Raw genomic sequence first — 14020 nt, 5'->3', positions numbered from 1 at the left:
TCCCGGAGGACTCCAACCTGCACCCCCCCGTCTGTCCCGGAGGATTCCAACCAGCATCGCCCCCGTCTGTCCCGGAGGACTCCAACCTGCACCGCCCCCGTCTGTCCCGGAGGACTCCAACCTGCACCGCCCCCGTCTGTCCCGGAGGACTCCAACCCGCACCGCCCCCGTCTATCCCGGAGGACTCCAACCCGCACCGCCCCCGTCTGTCCCGGAGGACTCCAACCCGCACCGCCCCCGTCTGTCCCGGAGGACTCCAACCCACACCGCCCCCGTCTGTCCCGGAAGCCTCCACCACCCTCCCCTCCATCAGCCCCGGAGGACTCCACCACGTTGCGCCCCCTTCTGTCACGGAGGACTCCGCGCTGCACTCCGTCTTTCGCGGTGTCCTCCTTCCCCCCCCCCCCCCCCCCTCGCAGAAGCCGGGGAGGACTCGGCCCCGCCCAGCAGCCTTGACGGAACCCGCCATGCGGGGCTCGATTACTCCTCCTGTCAGGGGAGATAAGCCGATGACGGTGAGCGGAATCGGCTCGGTGCGGTGCTCGGGCAGAGCGGTGGTGTGTGAGGAGTTCCCCACCGTCTGACAGCTCCGCGGAGGCGGCGGTGCCTGTTGCCAGGTAACGGAGCGATGGCCCAATGCGTTCACCCGAAGCCGGGCCCAGCCTCAGGCCCAGGCCCAGGCCCAGGCTGTGAGGCGGCGCGGTCAGCCTGTGATAAACACGCCCGGCTCCTGCTCGCCCAGATAAACCGCATGAGGGGCCGGGCTGATTTCTGCGACGTGCAGCTGCAGGTGGAGGAGCAGCTTTTCAGCGTCCACAAGCTGATCCTGGCCGCTAGCAGCCCGTATTTCGCAGTGCTGTTCGCAGGAGGGATGCAGGAAGCCAGCAAAAGTCTCATCCAGATCCACGGTATCGAGGCAGAAACCTTCCGCTTACTCCTGGAGTTTATCTACACGGGTAACTGTCCGCGGGACTCGTGTCATTTCTCAAAGGGCCAAAATAAATTTCAACGGGAATAAAACCCTAGACGAAGGGAGGAAGAAACTGCAACTGAGTATTTGTAAAAAGAGGAAGAAGAGTGTTGTGCTGGCAACATCCGAGGAGCAGGAGAATCGACGTTTCAGGCATAACCCCTTCATCAGGAATGGTCCAAAGTGAAGTCCTGTTTCCAAACTTTTGAAGTAACTCCACAAAGACTGGTATCCTGTCAACAAGTCATTTTTATTTAAATGTACATAGTGCACGACACCAACAGAGGTCTGAGTGAGCAGAATCTCTGACATTCCTGTTTTTTAAAATTTTCTTGGCATGTGTGCCAGCCTACCCATGCCCTGTTGTAGTTCAGAGCATCATTCGTGTTTTCTGCCACACCTCCAGGTTCAAAGTTGAATTAACTCCACGGAGACCGGTACCCCATCACCAAGTCCCCCTCTTTTTACACATGGAGGGTCCCTGACACTGACCCAGCTCCCTCAGAGTGAACAGAACACCCCCCGACACTCCTGGTTATTTTTCTTTTTTTTTACAGAACCCCTGACCCTCCTGTTTATTTTTTTTCTTGTGTGTGTGCAGGTGTGAGTCACAGTGAAAGACACAAGATGCATGAATCTTTATTCAAATTTCCACCACCAGGAAGAACACATTCCTTTTTTTTAAACAATCAAGAGGAGAGTCCTTGACACTGGTCCAGCTCCCTCAAGAGCCAGCTCTCAGAGTGAACAGAACCTCTGACACTCCTGTTTTTTTTTCCTCCCACACTACTGCCTAACTGCGGTAGTGCTTATTTTTTCCCCCAGCACCCAGGTTGTGTGTGTGCACCATGAAAGACACAAGGCGCATGAATCTTTATTCAAATTTCCACCACCAGGAAGAAAAGAAACACCCAAGTGGCCTGTGACAAGCTATTTATTAACCAATTACAAAAGAATTTACAGAAAAACAGTTAACATTTGCAGCTGTATACAACAGTAATTTTACAAGGGAGAGGAGCAGCAAAGCCAGGCCCCAAACCCTACCGTTCAACCAGTTTACAGGGAAATGAGGACAAACCCCAAATCCCAATTTCAAATATGAAAAGACATCAACAATGACATTTGTACATGAGACAATCCTGTTACATAAAAACCGCGCATACAATACAGACCCAGCAAGGCCCCATCCCTCCCACCTTCCGGCCACTCTAAGGCAGCCTGCCCCATGCCCCTTCCAGTTCTCGGTCAGTCCTGACACACGTTTCGACCACTTTAAGGACAGCCTGCTCCGGTATCCACCTGGGGTGACAGCGGTCAGGATGGCCTACCCACCTTCCGGCTTCACTAACCACCCTCAGCACCTTTTAACCACCTCTAGGACTGTCCGCCCCGATACCCGCCCGGGGTGACAGCGCTGAGGAATGGCTACCCGCCTTCTGGCTGTGTCTGTCAGCCAGGGCCTCCTGATTAGACCAGGTTAACAACTCTAATCAGGGAATGCATTTCCCTGACCTGTCCTAGTCACTGCGTCCCTCTGCCTCTAAGTCCTGGAACAAAGGCCCATACTTTTTCCTGTAGCTTCTCCTGTGGCATTTTTGTGCCAGGTCCAGTTCCTCAGACAGTACCACAGATACTAGTGATGTGTACTGGACAGTAGTCCACCTCTTGCACCCAGAGCATTTCGGCTGAACCTCATCTTCAGGCAGTAATGGTGTTGAGGCTGTGACGTCTGCAGTGTCCATCTTGTCCTGATTTCTTCAATGCTAGGTGCGGTGGGGGGGGGGGGGCATTAGTGTAATGGTTCTGAGAGCCTTTCCAGATGTTCTGAGAGGCCAAATATGTTTTGCTCCTATCCTGTATTTTGTGAAGTTGCAGCCTTCATGTGGTCCACATGCTTGTTGAGGACCGCTTCACCTACCTGAGCTTTGAATGTCACAGGACTTGACCTCGTGTCAGCTGTGCCTATTACCCATGCAGGACCATTCCCATGGTTTCGACACCAAACTTCATCCCCTGACAAAAGTGCCTTTCTTGTTGAGAGGAGTCTTGTGTCCAGCATTGGTGTTCCTGATTCTGTTTCTTTAAATCTGCCTTCGTAGTGTTAACCCCTGAGTTAATTAAACCAAACACCCTGAAAACCTCACCTCTCCTCGCAATCTGTTAAAATATGAGTGACAGAAAACTCTGAAATTCCACTATTTCAAGAAAAATAACAATTTATTTTATTAATTCTAATCATGAACACTAAACAACAGCTATTCACAAATCCAAACCCTCCCTTTTCTTTACTACTTACTTTCTGGCCCCAATGCCATAAAATAGGCTGTTCTAATAATTGTTAAAAATTACGTTAACTTAATGTCATGATCACACAGTCTCTGTCTTGTCCGCTGTCTTCAATCTTCCAGCTTCTGATCTCCCTGGGTTGTCATCTTTTTTGCTGCGAGTATGTTTTACATGAAAAGGTACCTTGATCGGGATTCCCTAACATGTTGCTCTCATTTCTTTGAGAGCATCAAGTTAGATGGGCAATTATCTGTCTGACTCGACAGCATTTGCTCCCTGATCAATGGCAGTTGCTCTCTAACCAATTTTCAAAATGCCAGTGTTTTGTTTAATACTCCAATGACAAATCTGGGTGGCAAAACAATAAAATTCACATTCCATTGGATTTTAATATCCTGGGTGCAATTTAAAGTGATTGGTTAAATTCGAATTGTTCTCAAAACAGCACCAAAACTCATTTAACAGCTATTTGCTAAGTGTATTTTGGAACAGTTCGTCTCCCAGCCTTTCCATTTGGGCAGCTGAGCCTGCACTTCAAATTTACTTCAAAATTCAGAAAACACTTTCTATTTTAAAGAGAACATCCATGCTTTTGACTTCGTAACATATGTTTGCCAAACCATTGGATGATGGATAGTATGGAGCTGTCTTTACGGGCCGAATGCCATTCAAGTATAGAAAATACTCTAATTCCTTGCTAGCAAACAATGGGCCTTTGTGATCAACCCTTCCAGGAGTCTCTGCATTGCAAAAGATGCAACTTTTCCATTGTCATCCCTGTGTTTGATGAATGAATTCTATGCACACTTTGAATGGGCGCCCACAGTGACTAAAAACATACAGCCCATGAAAGGTCTGACAAAGTCTAACTTTCATTTGAGTGGTGTTTCCCAAGCTTCGTCACCCTGGCGAGGGTGTCCACTTTCGTCAGAATATCTGGTAACTCAAACTCCACTAGCTGCATTTTCTAATGACAAAGCCAGTTGTGTGCCTGTTTAAAGTCCAGTTCAGTTTCACCTAGTAGGCAGTTTTGCTTGGTCACATCATTAATCCCACACACCAAACAGCATCTCATTTAGGGTTAAACCAAAACACATGCCTCTGCCAGTCATCTTACCCTACTCAAAAATTGTGAAATGAATTCATCTCATTCTCAAACTGCTGAGTAAAATCAATAGCACCTCAGAATTAGAGGAGACTTGAGGTTGTAATATTCCTTAGCTAAATCCATCACCTCTTAAAAGGTTTTAGTGTTTGATGCCTCAAGGAATGTTAGGCTCCAAATAACTGAAAAAGCTGCAGGTCCACAAGCAGTCAGGTGAATTACTCGTTGCTCTTTGTCCACCTTAATGCCGTTTGCCCTGAAAGAAGACTGCATTCTTTCCACAGGCTGAGCCAATCTTCGACAATAAGATCAAACTAATCAAGCTTACCAACAGCATCATGTCAGAAATGTTTACCTTAACTCAAAGTCAATTGTTGCGGGCGATTCTCTTCAGAGGCGTGTTTTCTCATCATCACTGAAATAACTCCACGAAGGCCTGTTATCAAGTCACCCTTTATTTACATGTGTGTAGCACATGACACCGACCCAGCTAGCTCTGAGAGTGAGCAGGATCCCTGATATTCCTGTTTATATCTTTCAGCCTGTTCTCCTTGATTGGACCAGATTAAAACCACAGTCAGGGAACTCATGTTCTATGAGATCCACCTGGCTGATCGCATTCCAATCATGACAACTTTAAGATCACTTTTTTAACCAAGCTTTGGGCCATCTAACATCTCTTTAAAAGATTCTACTCTTTTTACTGATGAAGAGGTTATGCTTGAAACGTTGACTCTCCTGCTCCTCGGATACTGCCTGACGTGCTGTCCTTTTCCAGCACCACACGTTTTGACTCTGATCTTCAGCATCTGCAGTCCCCACTTTCTTCTAACCCTTTTATATTTGACATTCACTGTAAAGAACCTTGGCACTTTTTCTGAATTGGAGAAACTATATAAATGTAAATTGTTGAAACAATGTAGCTTTTTACAAACACATTTTGTCCTAGTTTCTTAGTTGAAGGGCCTGTTGTACACCAAAAGTTTTAATCTATTTTTTCTCTTTACAACTGTTCTTTTTACCACTGCTGAAGGAAGAGATTTTTGCTAACCATATTAGGTCGATAAATTAATTACACATGCAGCTAGATTTTCAAGATTTATTGTCTTAAGTAACACAAAATTACCAGATTAAAATTAAATTTAGTTAGAATTAATTTGATGAATCTGTATATTATGCAGATATGTTAGCAAGTCTTTACCACTTTTATATTTGCCATGACAAAGGTTGTAAAGCAAGAAAGTTATCTTAAAATTACAGACTAATTCGAAATGGATATCCTGTCATCCAGACAGTGTTACGAAGGTGGAAATATGGGATATAAGTGTTAAGAGGTCAGAAGTTCATGTTGTAGTTGAATATGGTATCAAAATGGTGAAACTGGTGTAAAAGCCTCATAGTTGCTAATGAGAGCAATGGAGTTGGTAGCTGGAGAAGTGACTCTGTGGTGGACGCTGAAAACATTGGCTTCAGTTTTTCTAATATTTATTTGGAGGAAATTTCAGCTCACCCAGTGTTGAATGTCGCAGAAGGAGTCTAATAAGTGAGCAATAGTGGAGAGGATGTAGAGATGGATGCTGTCAGTCACATTAAAAAAACTAACACATTTAAGATGATGTTGCTGCGGAATGGTGTGTAGATGAAAAATAGTTGGGGGGCTAAGGATAGATTCTTGGGGATACCGGAGGTAATGGTCAGGGAGCAGGAAGAGAAGCCAATACAAGTGATTTATTACACTATAATTAGATAACAATGGAATCAGGTAATAGCTATTCCACCCAGCACGGTGGCGTAGTCAGCTGTATCAAAGCTTGCAGACACGTCAAAAAGGGTAATGAGGAAAGGCTTATCCTTGTCACAGTCACATAAACTGTACTTTGGAGGGGCAGACTTAATGGGTTGAATACCTCAATTTGCACGATTGGGATTCTATGACTTTAGAGTGGAAAGGGAGTACAGAGATTTGGTGGCAGTTTGCAAGGATGGTATGTCCAAGGGGTTTTTCTTTCAACAGAAGCATGATGACAGAGTTAGAAGTTAAAAGTTAATGATTCTCTCTGAAGAGAGAATCATTAACCTTATCACCCAAAACTGGGACCAGGAAGGGAAGTTGTATGGTGAGCAGTTTAGAGGTGAAAGGGTCAAAGGAGCATGATGAACTTGCTTCAAGAAGATGTGTTTTTTTGTTGATAAAAGAAGTTGGAGTTTTGCATTCTGCCAGAGCCTCATGGTTCCAGACTTCATTTATGGAACAATGCTAGGATAGAGAGACAAGTGCATGTTTTTACACAGAACCTTTAACAAATGAAAATGTACCAGAAATTGTTGAGCATTTGCTGTCCTCCACATGAAGACAAAATTCATATTGGTATGAAGGAGCCTAAGCAAAAGCTAGAACTGAGGGTAGAAGAAGTTAAAGTGAAAACTGTGATCCAGTCCCTGACATGAGACTGGTGGTCAGGATTATTGAAAGTTGGTTCTGTCAGCCGTAGGACATATCTGTAGATATTCTGAAGATTTTGTTTTAAAATTAACCTATTTTTCCTCATCAACCTGTTGAGAGATATTACACACCTCTGGAAGAGGTGGACTTGAACCTGGTCCTCTTGGTCTGGGGTAGGCACACTACCACTGTGCCACAAGAGAATCTTCCACAGATTGCTGTCCTCATCCTAATTATTGTCAGCTGTATCTTCAAATATCTTCCCTCTGTCATCACGTCAGATGTGGGATGACTGTAAGTTGTGGAATTCCCTTCTTAAGCCTCTCTGACTTCCTCAATGTTTTCCTTCTTTACGATTCTCCTTTTACCTCTTTGATCAAGTCTTTAGCCACCTGCCATTATATCTGCTAAAGTGGTTTAGTGTCGGATACCTTAAAATGCTTTATTTTAAAATTTAAAAATGCAATATAATTACAAGTTGCTGTTGTTATTTCACAGTGCTTCAATTCATTTACGACTTATTCAAAAATGAAGCAGTCCATACCAGCCTTTAACATTATATAATCTGGGCTAACCCATATCAGCTATCTAACATTTACCCAGCTAGGCATATGAGAAGATAACTTCCTGATGAAGTGCTTTTGCCCAAAATGTCGATTTTCCAACTCCTCGGATGCTGCCTGACATGCTGTGCTTTTCCAACACCACTCGTATCTTGACTCTAATCTGCAGTACCCACTTCTGCCTATATGCCAAGATAATGCCCATATAAAGTTTCAATAGTAGTAACATAACCAAGCCCATAACCAATGTCCACAACAAATGTTGCCAAACAAAGATCTAGGGGTACAGGTGCATGGTTCTTTCAAAGTGGAGTTTCAGGTAGACAGGATAATGAAGAAGGCATTTGGCGTGCTTGCCTTCATTGGTCAGAACATTAAGTTTCGTTAATGTGAATTGACTGTGACATGATTGATGAATTGACACTGTTTCTAAAGCGCAAACTTTTAAAGTGTGTAATGGTTGTAATGCGATTCTAGCTCCATTAGTTTCAATTGTGCTGCTATTGCTCAATTTACTTATATCGTGGGATTGCATGAGAATGGAACTGCTGCGTTATAGCAGAACTGACTATAGGAGTTGACATGCCATGTTGAGGCTGTACAGAACATTAGTGAGGCCACTTTTAGATTACTGTGTACAATTCTGGTTGCCCTTCTATAGGATGGATGTTGTGAAACTTGAGAGGGTGCAGAAAAGATTTACAAGGATGATACTGGGACTGGGAAGGTTTGAGTTATAGGGTGAGGCTGAATAGGTTAGGACTTTTTTTCCTGGAACATTGGAGGCTGAGGGTGACCTTTTAGAGGTTTATAAAATCATGAGGGGCTTGGATATGGTGCATAGCCGAGATTTTTTCCTAGTGTGTGTGGGAGTGTAAAACTAGAGGGCAAAGGTTTAATTTGATAGAGGCAAGATTTAAAAAGGAACTGAGGGTTAACTTTTTCATACAGAGGGTGGCATGCTTATGGAACGAGCTGCCAGAGGAAGTGGTGGAGGCAGATGCAATTACAACATTTAAAAGGTATTTAGATGGGTATATGAATAGGAAGGGTTCAGAGGGATATGGGCCAAATGCTGGCAAATGGGATGAGGTTAGATTGGAATGTCTGGTTGGTGCGGACGAATTGGACTGAAGGGTCTATTTGGTGTTGTATGGTTCTTTGACTGATCCAACCATGTCAATAGCACGACTACAGGAGTAGAGACGAAGCTGGACGAATGCTGCCTCAACTCCTGAAGTCTCGGCCACCCATTTTGCACTCTGACTTGTGGCTTGCATAGATGGGTGCAGTTGAAACAACACTGAATTAGGTTAATTAGAACAAGGATGGAGCAGATTGCTTTATTGGTGCACCAGGAATTGTATTCCTTCATTTAACTCCTGCATAACTAGTACACTTTGCCTGTCATATGCGTGATCAGCAGGAGACTCTGCAGTGACTCATCAGATTACTTTGACTGTAGTTTTCTTCTCTGTGACCCCTATTACCCAAAGTGACAAACGCCAGTGTTAGGGGAATATGGAGCTCTCCAAGTCATCATGCTGATGTGAACACATATTGTTTCTTCATCTTTGCGTGGTCCAAGTTGAATAACTTCCTTCTCTAACACAATTTCTGAGCATTGTCAAGAGGAAAATATCAACCATTACCTTGCTAGGGAACAGATATAATTACATGTGGAATGTTGTGCGACAGCAATAAAATCATTAATAATGTATCAATTTCAGTGAGAGCTGAGCTAGCTGATAGACTGATGACTGTATAATGAACTCAGAAATATGCTGACAACTCTGCTTTGAGTGCCTGTTCTGTTGAAATTGTGTTTTTATTGCAGAGTAGTTACTTTTGCAGATTTTAATTTGAAGTCGCATCAGAGTGATATGAGCAGGTTCACTCCTGAAATTGCCAAGCTTACCCCTCAGTGGTTGTGTTGTACAGACTTTAAAACTCATGTTCTTTCTTCTTCTCCATGTTGAACAGGTATCATTGATGTCAGCATTAAAAATGTACAAGAAGTGATCCTTGCAGCGGATATGTTGCAGTTAACTGAGATTGTGAACATGTGCAGTACCTTTTTAAAAGGGCAAATTGATCCCTCAAACTGTGTTGGAATTTATCAATTTGCTGAGCAAATTGCATGTCATGATCTCATGGAGTTCAGTGAAAGCTACATTTATGTGCACTTCCTGGAGGTATGTAAAACTGAGGAATTTATGGGATTAGAGAAAGATCAACTTGTAAAGATATTAAAAAGTGAAGAACTCCACATTGAAGATGAATATCAAGTTTTCACAGCTGCTATGGAATGGGTTCTCAAAGACATGGGCAAAAGGAAAAAATATGTGATTGAGATTCTGGATCCTGTTCGATTTCCTCTGTTGTCTTCACGAAGATTATTCAAGTACATTGAAGGTAGGATAAGGTTTTGAGTATTTTATATTCTTTAAGTTGTGAACACTTTGCAGCATCTTATTCCTTTGCAAAATCAATATACAAGTGGAACTTTGCTTAATGCAAATTGGCTTCTATATTCCTCTGATTTACTTGAATGACTACCATATAATGGTTCTTAGTGGCTGCTTGTAACGTGTGCCTGGAGAAATTACTTTGAAGGGTATCACAGACATGTAACTCTGTTTGTTTAATATCCACATACATTTATTTTGTATCAGGACATTGTAGGATAGCATTTCTTTCCAGTCCAGGAAGAATGAGGCCAGTTGCAAAATAGCTCCAGTTGTCTCAGATCCTCCCTGTAATCTCTAAATTGTAGATCTGTTACTGTCTTTGGGCACCATTTGGCTTTAGACCTCAATACTAACTACTGTTCCAAGCTTGGACATAGGAGTTGAATGCCAGATGTCACATGAAGTGAGAGAGACTGCTCATGTTGTCAAGGCCGTATTTAAACAAGTATGACATCATGAATCCCTATTAGAATTGAGGTCAGTGGGAATTGAGGGGAATGCACTCTACTGGTTGAAGTCACACCTAGCGCAAAGGAAGACTAGTTGTGGTTGATGGTCAATCATATTCCAAAATGTGGTTTCAAGAGTTCTTGAAGTTATGCAGAGGGTGGTATGTCTATGGAATGAGCTGCCAGAGGAAGTGATGGAGGCTAGTACAATTGCAACATTTAAAAGGCATCTGGATGGGTGTATGAATAGGAAGGGTTTGGAGAGATATGGGCCAGGTGCGGGCAGGTGGGACTAGATTGGGGTGGGATATCTGGTCGGCATGGACGAGTTGGACTGAAGGGTCCGTTTCCATGCTGTACCTCTCTATGACTCTATGACTTTAGTGACTTAGATTGCCTTCATTTTATTGCCTCAATAATGATCTTTCATCCATCATACAGTCAGAAATGGGATTTGATTTTGTTTTTGTTTGCAGTAGTCATTCCACTCATGATTTCTCAGATAATGAAGCAGTGCACATCCACATTCTTCCTTAGACTGGTATAATCGAATGGCTGCAGCACAGGTGGAGGCCACGGAGCTGGATGTGTTTGTGTTGCCTCTTCAAAGGAACAGTTTATTTGGTGCTGCTTCCCTGCTTTATTCCTGTAGTCCTGCAAATTATTAATTTTTCAGATAATGATCCTGATGCTTTTTGAAAGTTTCAGTTGACCTTTTAAATCTATGTCAGCTGATTCTCCATCTTTCCACAATGAACGTAGTTTATACCTATCTGCTGTGTTCTCTCATAATTCTGAATACCTCAATTAAATATGCGGCAAGAAACATTCACACCACATAGGTGCCAAACAATGACTATTTCCAACAAGAGAGAATTCAGCTGTTTCCCTTTAACATTAGCATTGCTGAATTGCTCAATATCAACATCTGGGAGTTATTATTGACCTAGTTTTCTTGACAGCATTTTTAGATGTCAGATGGTTGGTACAGTTAAATGTGATGGAATATTCTTCACTTGTCTCACTGAGTACAAATCCAAAAATACAAGCTTGACACTGGACAGGCCAAAGCAGCATGTTGATTGTTAACCCATGCACTACCTTAAACATTCAGTCCTCCCATCACAGTGCCATCTGTGTGTGCTGTTTACAAAGTACACTGCAACAATTCATCCAGGATTCTTTTGCTGCACCTTCCAAACCTGAGACCTCTGCTATCGAGAAGGATGTTGGCAATAGGTGCATGGAAACACCACCATCTGCAAGTTCCCACCATCCTGACTTCGAACTCCCTTCCTACCAGCGCCACAGGTAAACCTATCCCACATGGTCTGCAGTAGCTCAAGAGGGTGACTTAACACTGCTTTTTCGAGTGAAATCATGGATTTTTAAAAACAATTTGTGCATCAGAACATCATTGGTTAGGTGAGTATTTGTTATTCAGTCCTAATTTCCATTGAGAAAATGAGGATTATAAGACATAGGAGCAGAATTAGGCCAATCAAGTCTGGTCCACCATTTGATCATGGCTGATATGTTTTTCATCCCATTCTCCTGCCTTCCTCCTATAACCCTTGATCCCCTTAACATTCAAGAACCTATCTATCTCTGTCTTAAATATACTCAATGATTTGGGCTCCACAGTCCTGTGCAGTAATGAGTCCCACAGAGATCTGTCTCTTGGTTAAATTTTTAAAATAAAAGATAGCTATTAAATTATCCTAGAGCAATGGTTTTGAGCAGTAAGACTGTGCTAATGCTGAATATTTGAGAAAGCGTGTTCTGATTTTTTTCCATATATTCTGGGACTGTAGATTAAAGTGCAGAGGATGTAGGAGATTAGGGAGAATTTCAGTGATCCTGGAGATTATGTCTGCAGGACGTATGTTTGGTTACAAATCCTTTTGGATCACATAGATTGGTTGGAACAGTAGTTCGAGGCAATGAGGAAGTTACAGGAGCCAACGGTGCAATGGATGGCAGTTTCAGGAAGATAGAGAGACCACAGATATAGTCAGGTAAATGGATTACTGCTAGGAATGGCAGGTGAGGTAGGCAGGAGTCTCCCATCTCAAACAGGTAAGCTGCTTGAAACGTGAATGGGGAATGTGACAGCCAGGTTTCTGCTACCAAGACTAACCTTACTGTAATGGGGGGGGGGGTTGAGGATATCAGGTTGCAGTGATCATTCTGGTAAGTCAGGGACATAGAGAGACGTTTCTGCCATTAGAACTACTCGGGAGGCTTTAAACTATAAAGCGGGGCGACCCCCAAAGAGAGTGTGAGAAAATAGCAAAGTCTGAGGCCACTACAGTAGTGAAGAGGAGCAAGTTAAATAGTCAAGGCAGGCGAGAGCAAGGCAGAGAATGAGGTAAATTAAGTTGCATTTATTTCAATGCATGAGACCTGATAGTTAAGGCAGATGGTCTCAAGGCGTAGTTGGGAACATGGGACTGGGATATCATAGCTATTACAGAAATGTGGCTCAGGGAGGAGCAGGACTGGCAGCTTAATGTTCTAGGGTATAGATGCTGCAGTAAGGATAGAAAAAAGGGGAGGTGGGGGGCAAAACAGGAGGGGAAGTGACATTTTTAGTTAAAGGTAATGGGTGACACGGTGGCACAGTGGTTAGCACTGTTGCCTCACAGCACCAGAGACCCGGGTTCAATTCCCGCCTCACGCGACTAACTGTGGAGTTTGCACATTCTCCCTGTGTCTGCGTGGGTTTCCTCCAGGTGCTCCGGTTTCCTACCACAGTCCAAAAATGTGCAGGTTAGATGAATTGGCCATGCTAAATTGCCCGTCGTGTTAGGTAAAGGGGTAAAATGTAGGGGTTGCGCTTCGGCGGGTTGGTGTGGACTTGTTGGGCAGAAGGGCCTGTTTCCATACTGTAAGTAATCTAATCTAATAACATTACAGCTGTACTTTGGGAGGGTATTCCTTGGACAATGTCCAGTGAAGTTATGTGGGTGGAACTGAGGAATAGGAAAGGGATGATTATTGGGATTGTATTATAGGCCCCCTAATTGTCAGTGGGAAATTGAGGAGTAAATATGCAAAGAGATACTAGATAGGGTTGGGATATCTGGACGGCATAGACGGGTTGGTCCGAAGGGTCTGTTTCCATACTGTACATCTCTATGACTTTATATCAGTAAGAACTGATGTAATGGTAGAGGATTTTAACTTTCCAAACATAGACTGGGACTGCCATAGTGTTAAAGGTTTAGATGGAGAGTAATTTGCTAAGTGACTACAAGAACATTTTCTTATTCAGTATGTGCATGTACCTACTAGAGAAGGAGCAAAATTTGACCTTCGCTTGCGAAATAAGGCAGAACAAGTGACTGAGGTATCAGTGGGGGAGCATTTTGCAGCCAATGATTGTAATTCCATTAGTTTTAAAATAGTTATAGAAAAAGATCAACCTCATCTAAAAGTTAAGGTTCTGAATTGGAGGAAGGACAATTTTGATGGTATTAGGCAAGAACTTAGAAAAGTTGATTGGGAGAGGTTATTTGCAGCTAAACGGAAAGTGAGAGGCCTTTAAAAATGAGATAATGAGTTCAGATTTTATTTTTCTGTTAGTGTAAAGTACAAGGCTGATAGGTATAGGGAATATTGGATGACTAGAGAAATTGAAGCTCTGGTCAAGAAAAAGAAGGAGGATTATGTCAAGTATAGATAGTTGGGATCGAATGAATCCCTAAAGTATAAGGGCAGTAGGAGTATA

General features: G+C 43.2%; 1 protein-coding gene across 4 annotated transcripts in view; it reads left to right on the top strand.

Annotated features, from left to right (window-relative positions):
- The first annotated feature begins 422 nt into the window (after nt 1-422).
- The window catches only part of ipp (intracisternal A particle-promoted polypeptide), a 30906-nt gene continuing 17308 nt past the window's right edge, over nt 423-14020 (top strand). The window contains exons 1-2 of one of the 4 annotated variants that reach the window (XM_043699143.2): nt 423-956; nt 9351-9782. In XM_043699143.2, the coding sequence (XP_043555078.2) occupies nt 629-956; nt 9351-9782 (760 nt within the window). In that variant the 5' untranslated portion in view covers nt 423-628. Of the gene's footprint in view, nt 957-6575; nt 7099-9350; nt 9783-14020 lie in introns of those variants that run through there. The other 3 variants (XM_087990576.1, XM_043699142.2, XM_043699144.2) reach the window with 3 other exon arrangements.

This window comes from Chiloscyllium plagiosum, unplaced genomic scaffold (genome assembly GCF_037043375.1).
Source record: "Chiloscyllium plagiosum isolate Xiang-an unplaced genomic scaffold, Cpla_swu_hap1 HiC_scaffold_9, whole genome shotgun sequence".
Taxonomy (NCBI): domain Eukaryota; kingdom Metazoa; phylum Chordata; class Chondrichthyes; order Orectolobiformes; family Hemiscylliidae; genus Chiloscyllium; species Chiloscyllium plagiosum.
The sequence above is the reverse complement of the archived record's forward strand: the minus strand, read 5'-3'. Positions and strand labels throughout refer to the sequence as shown.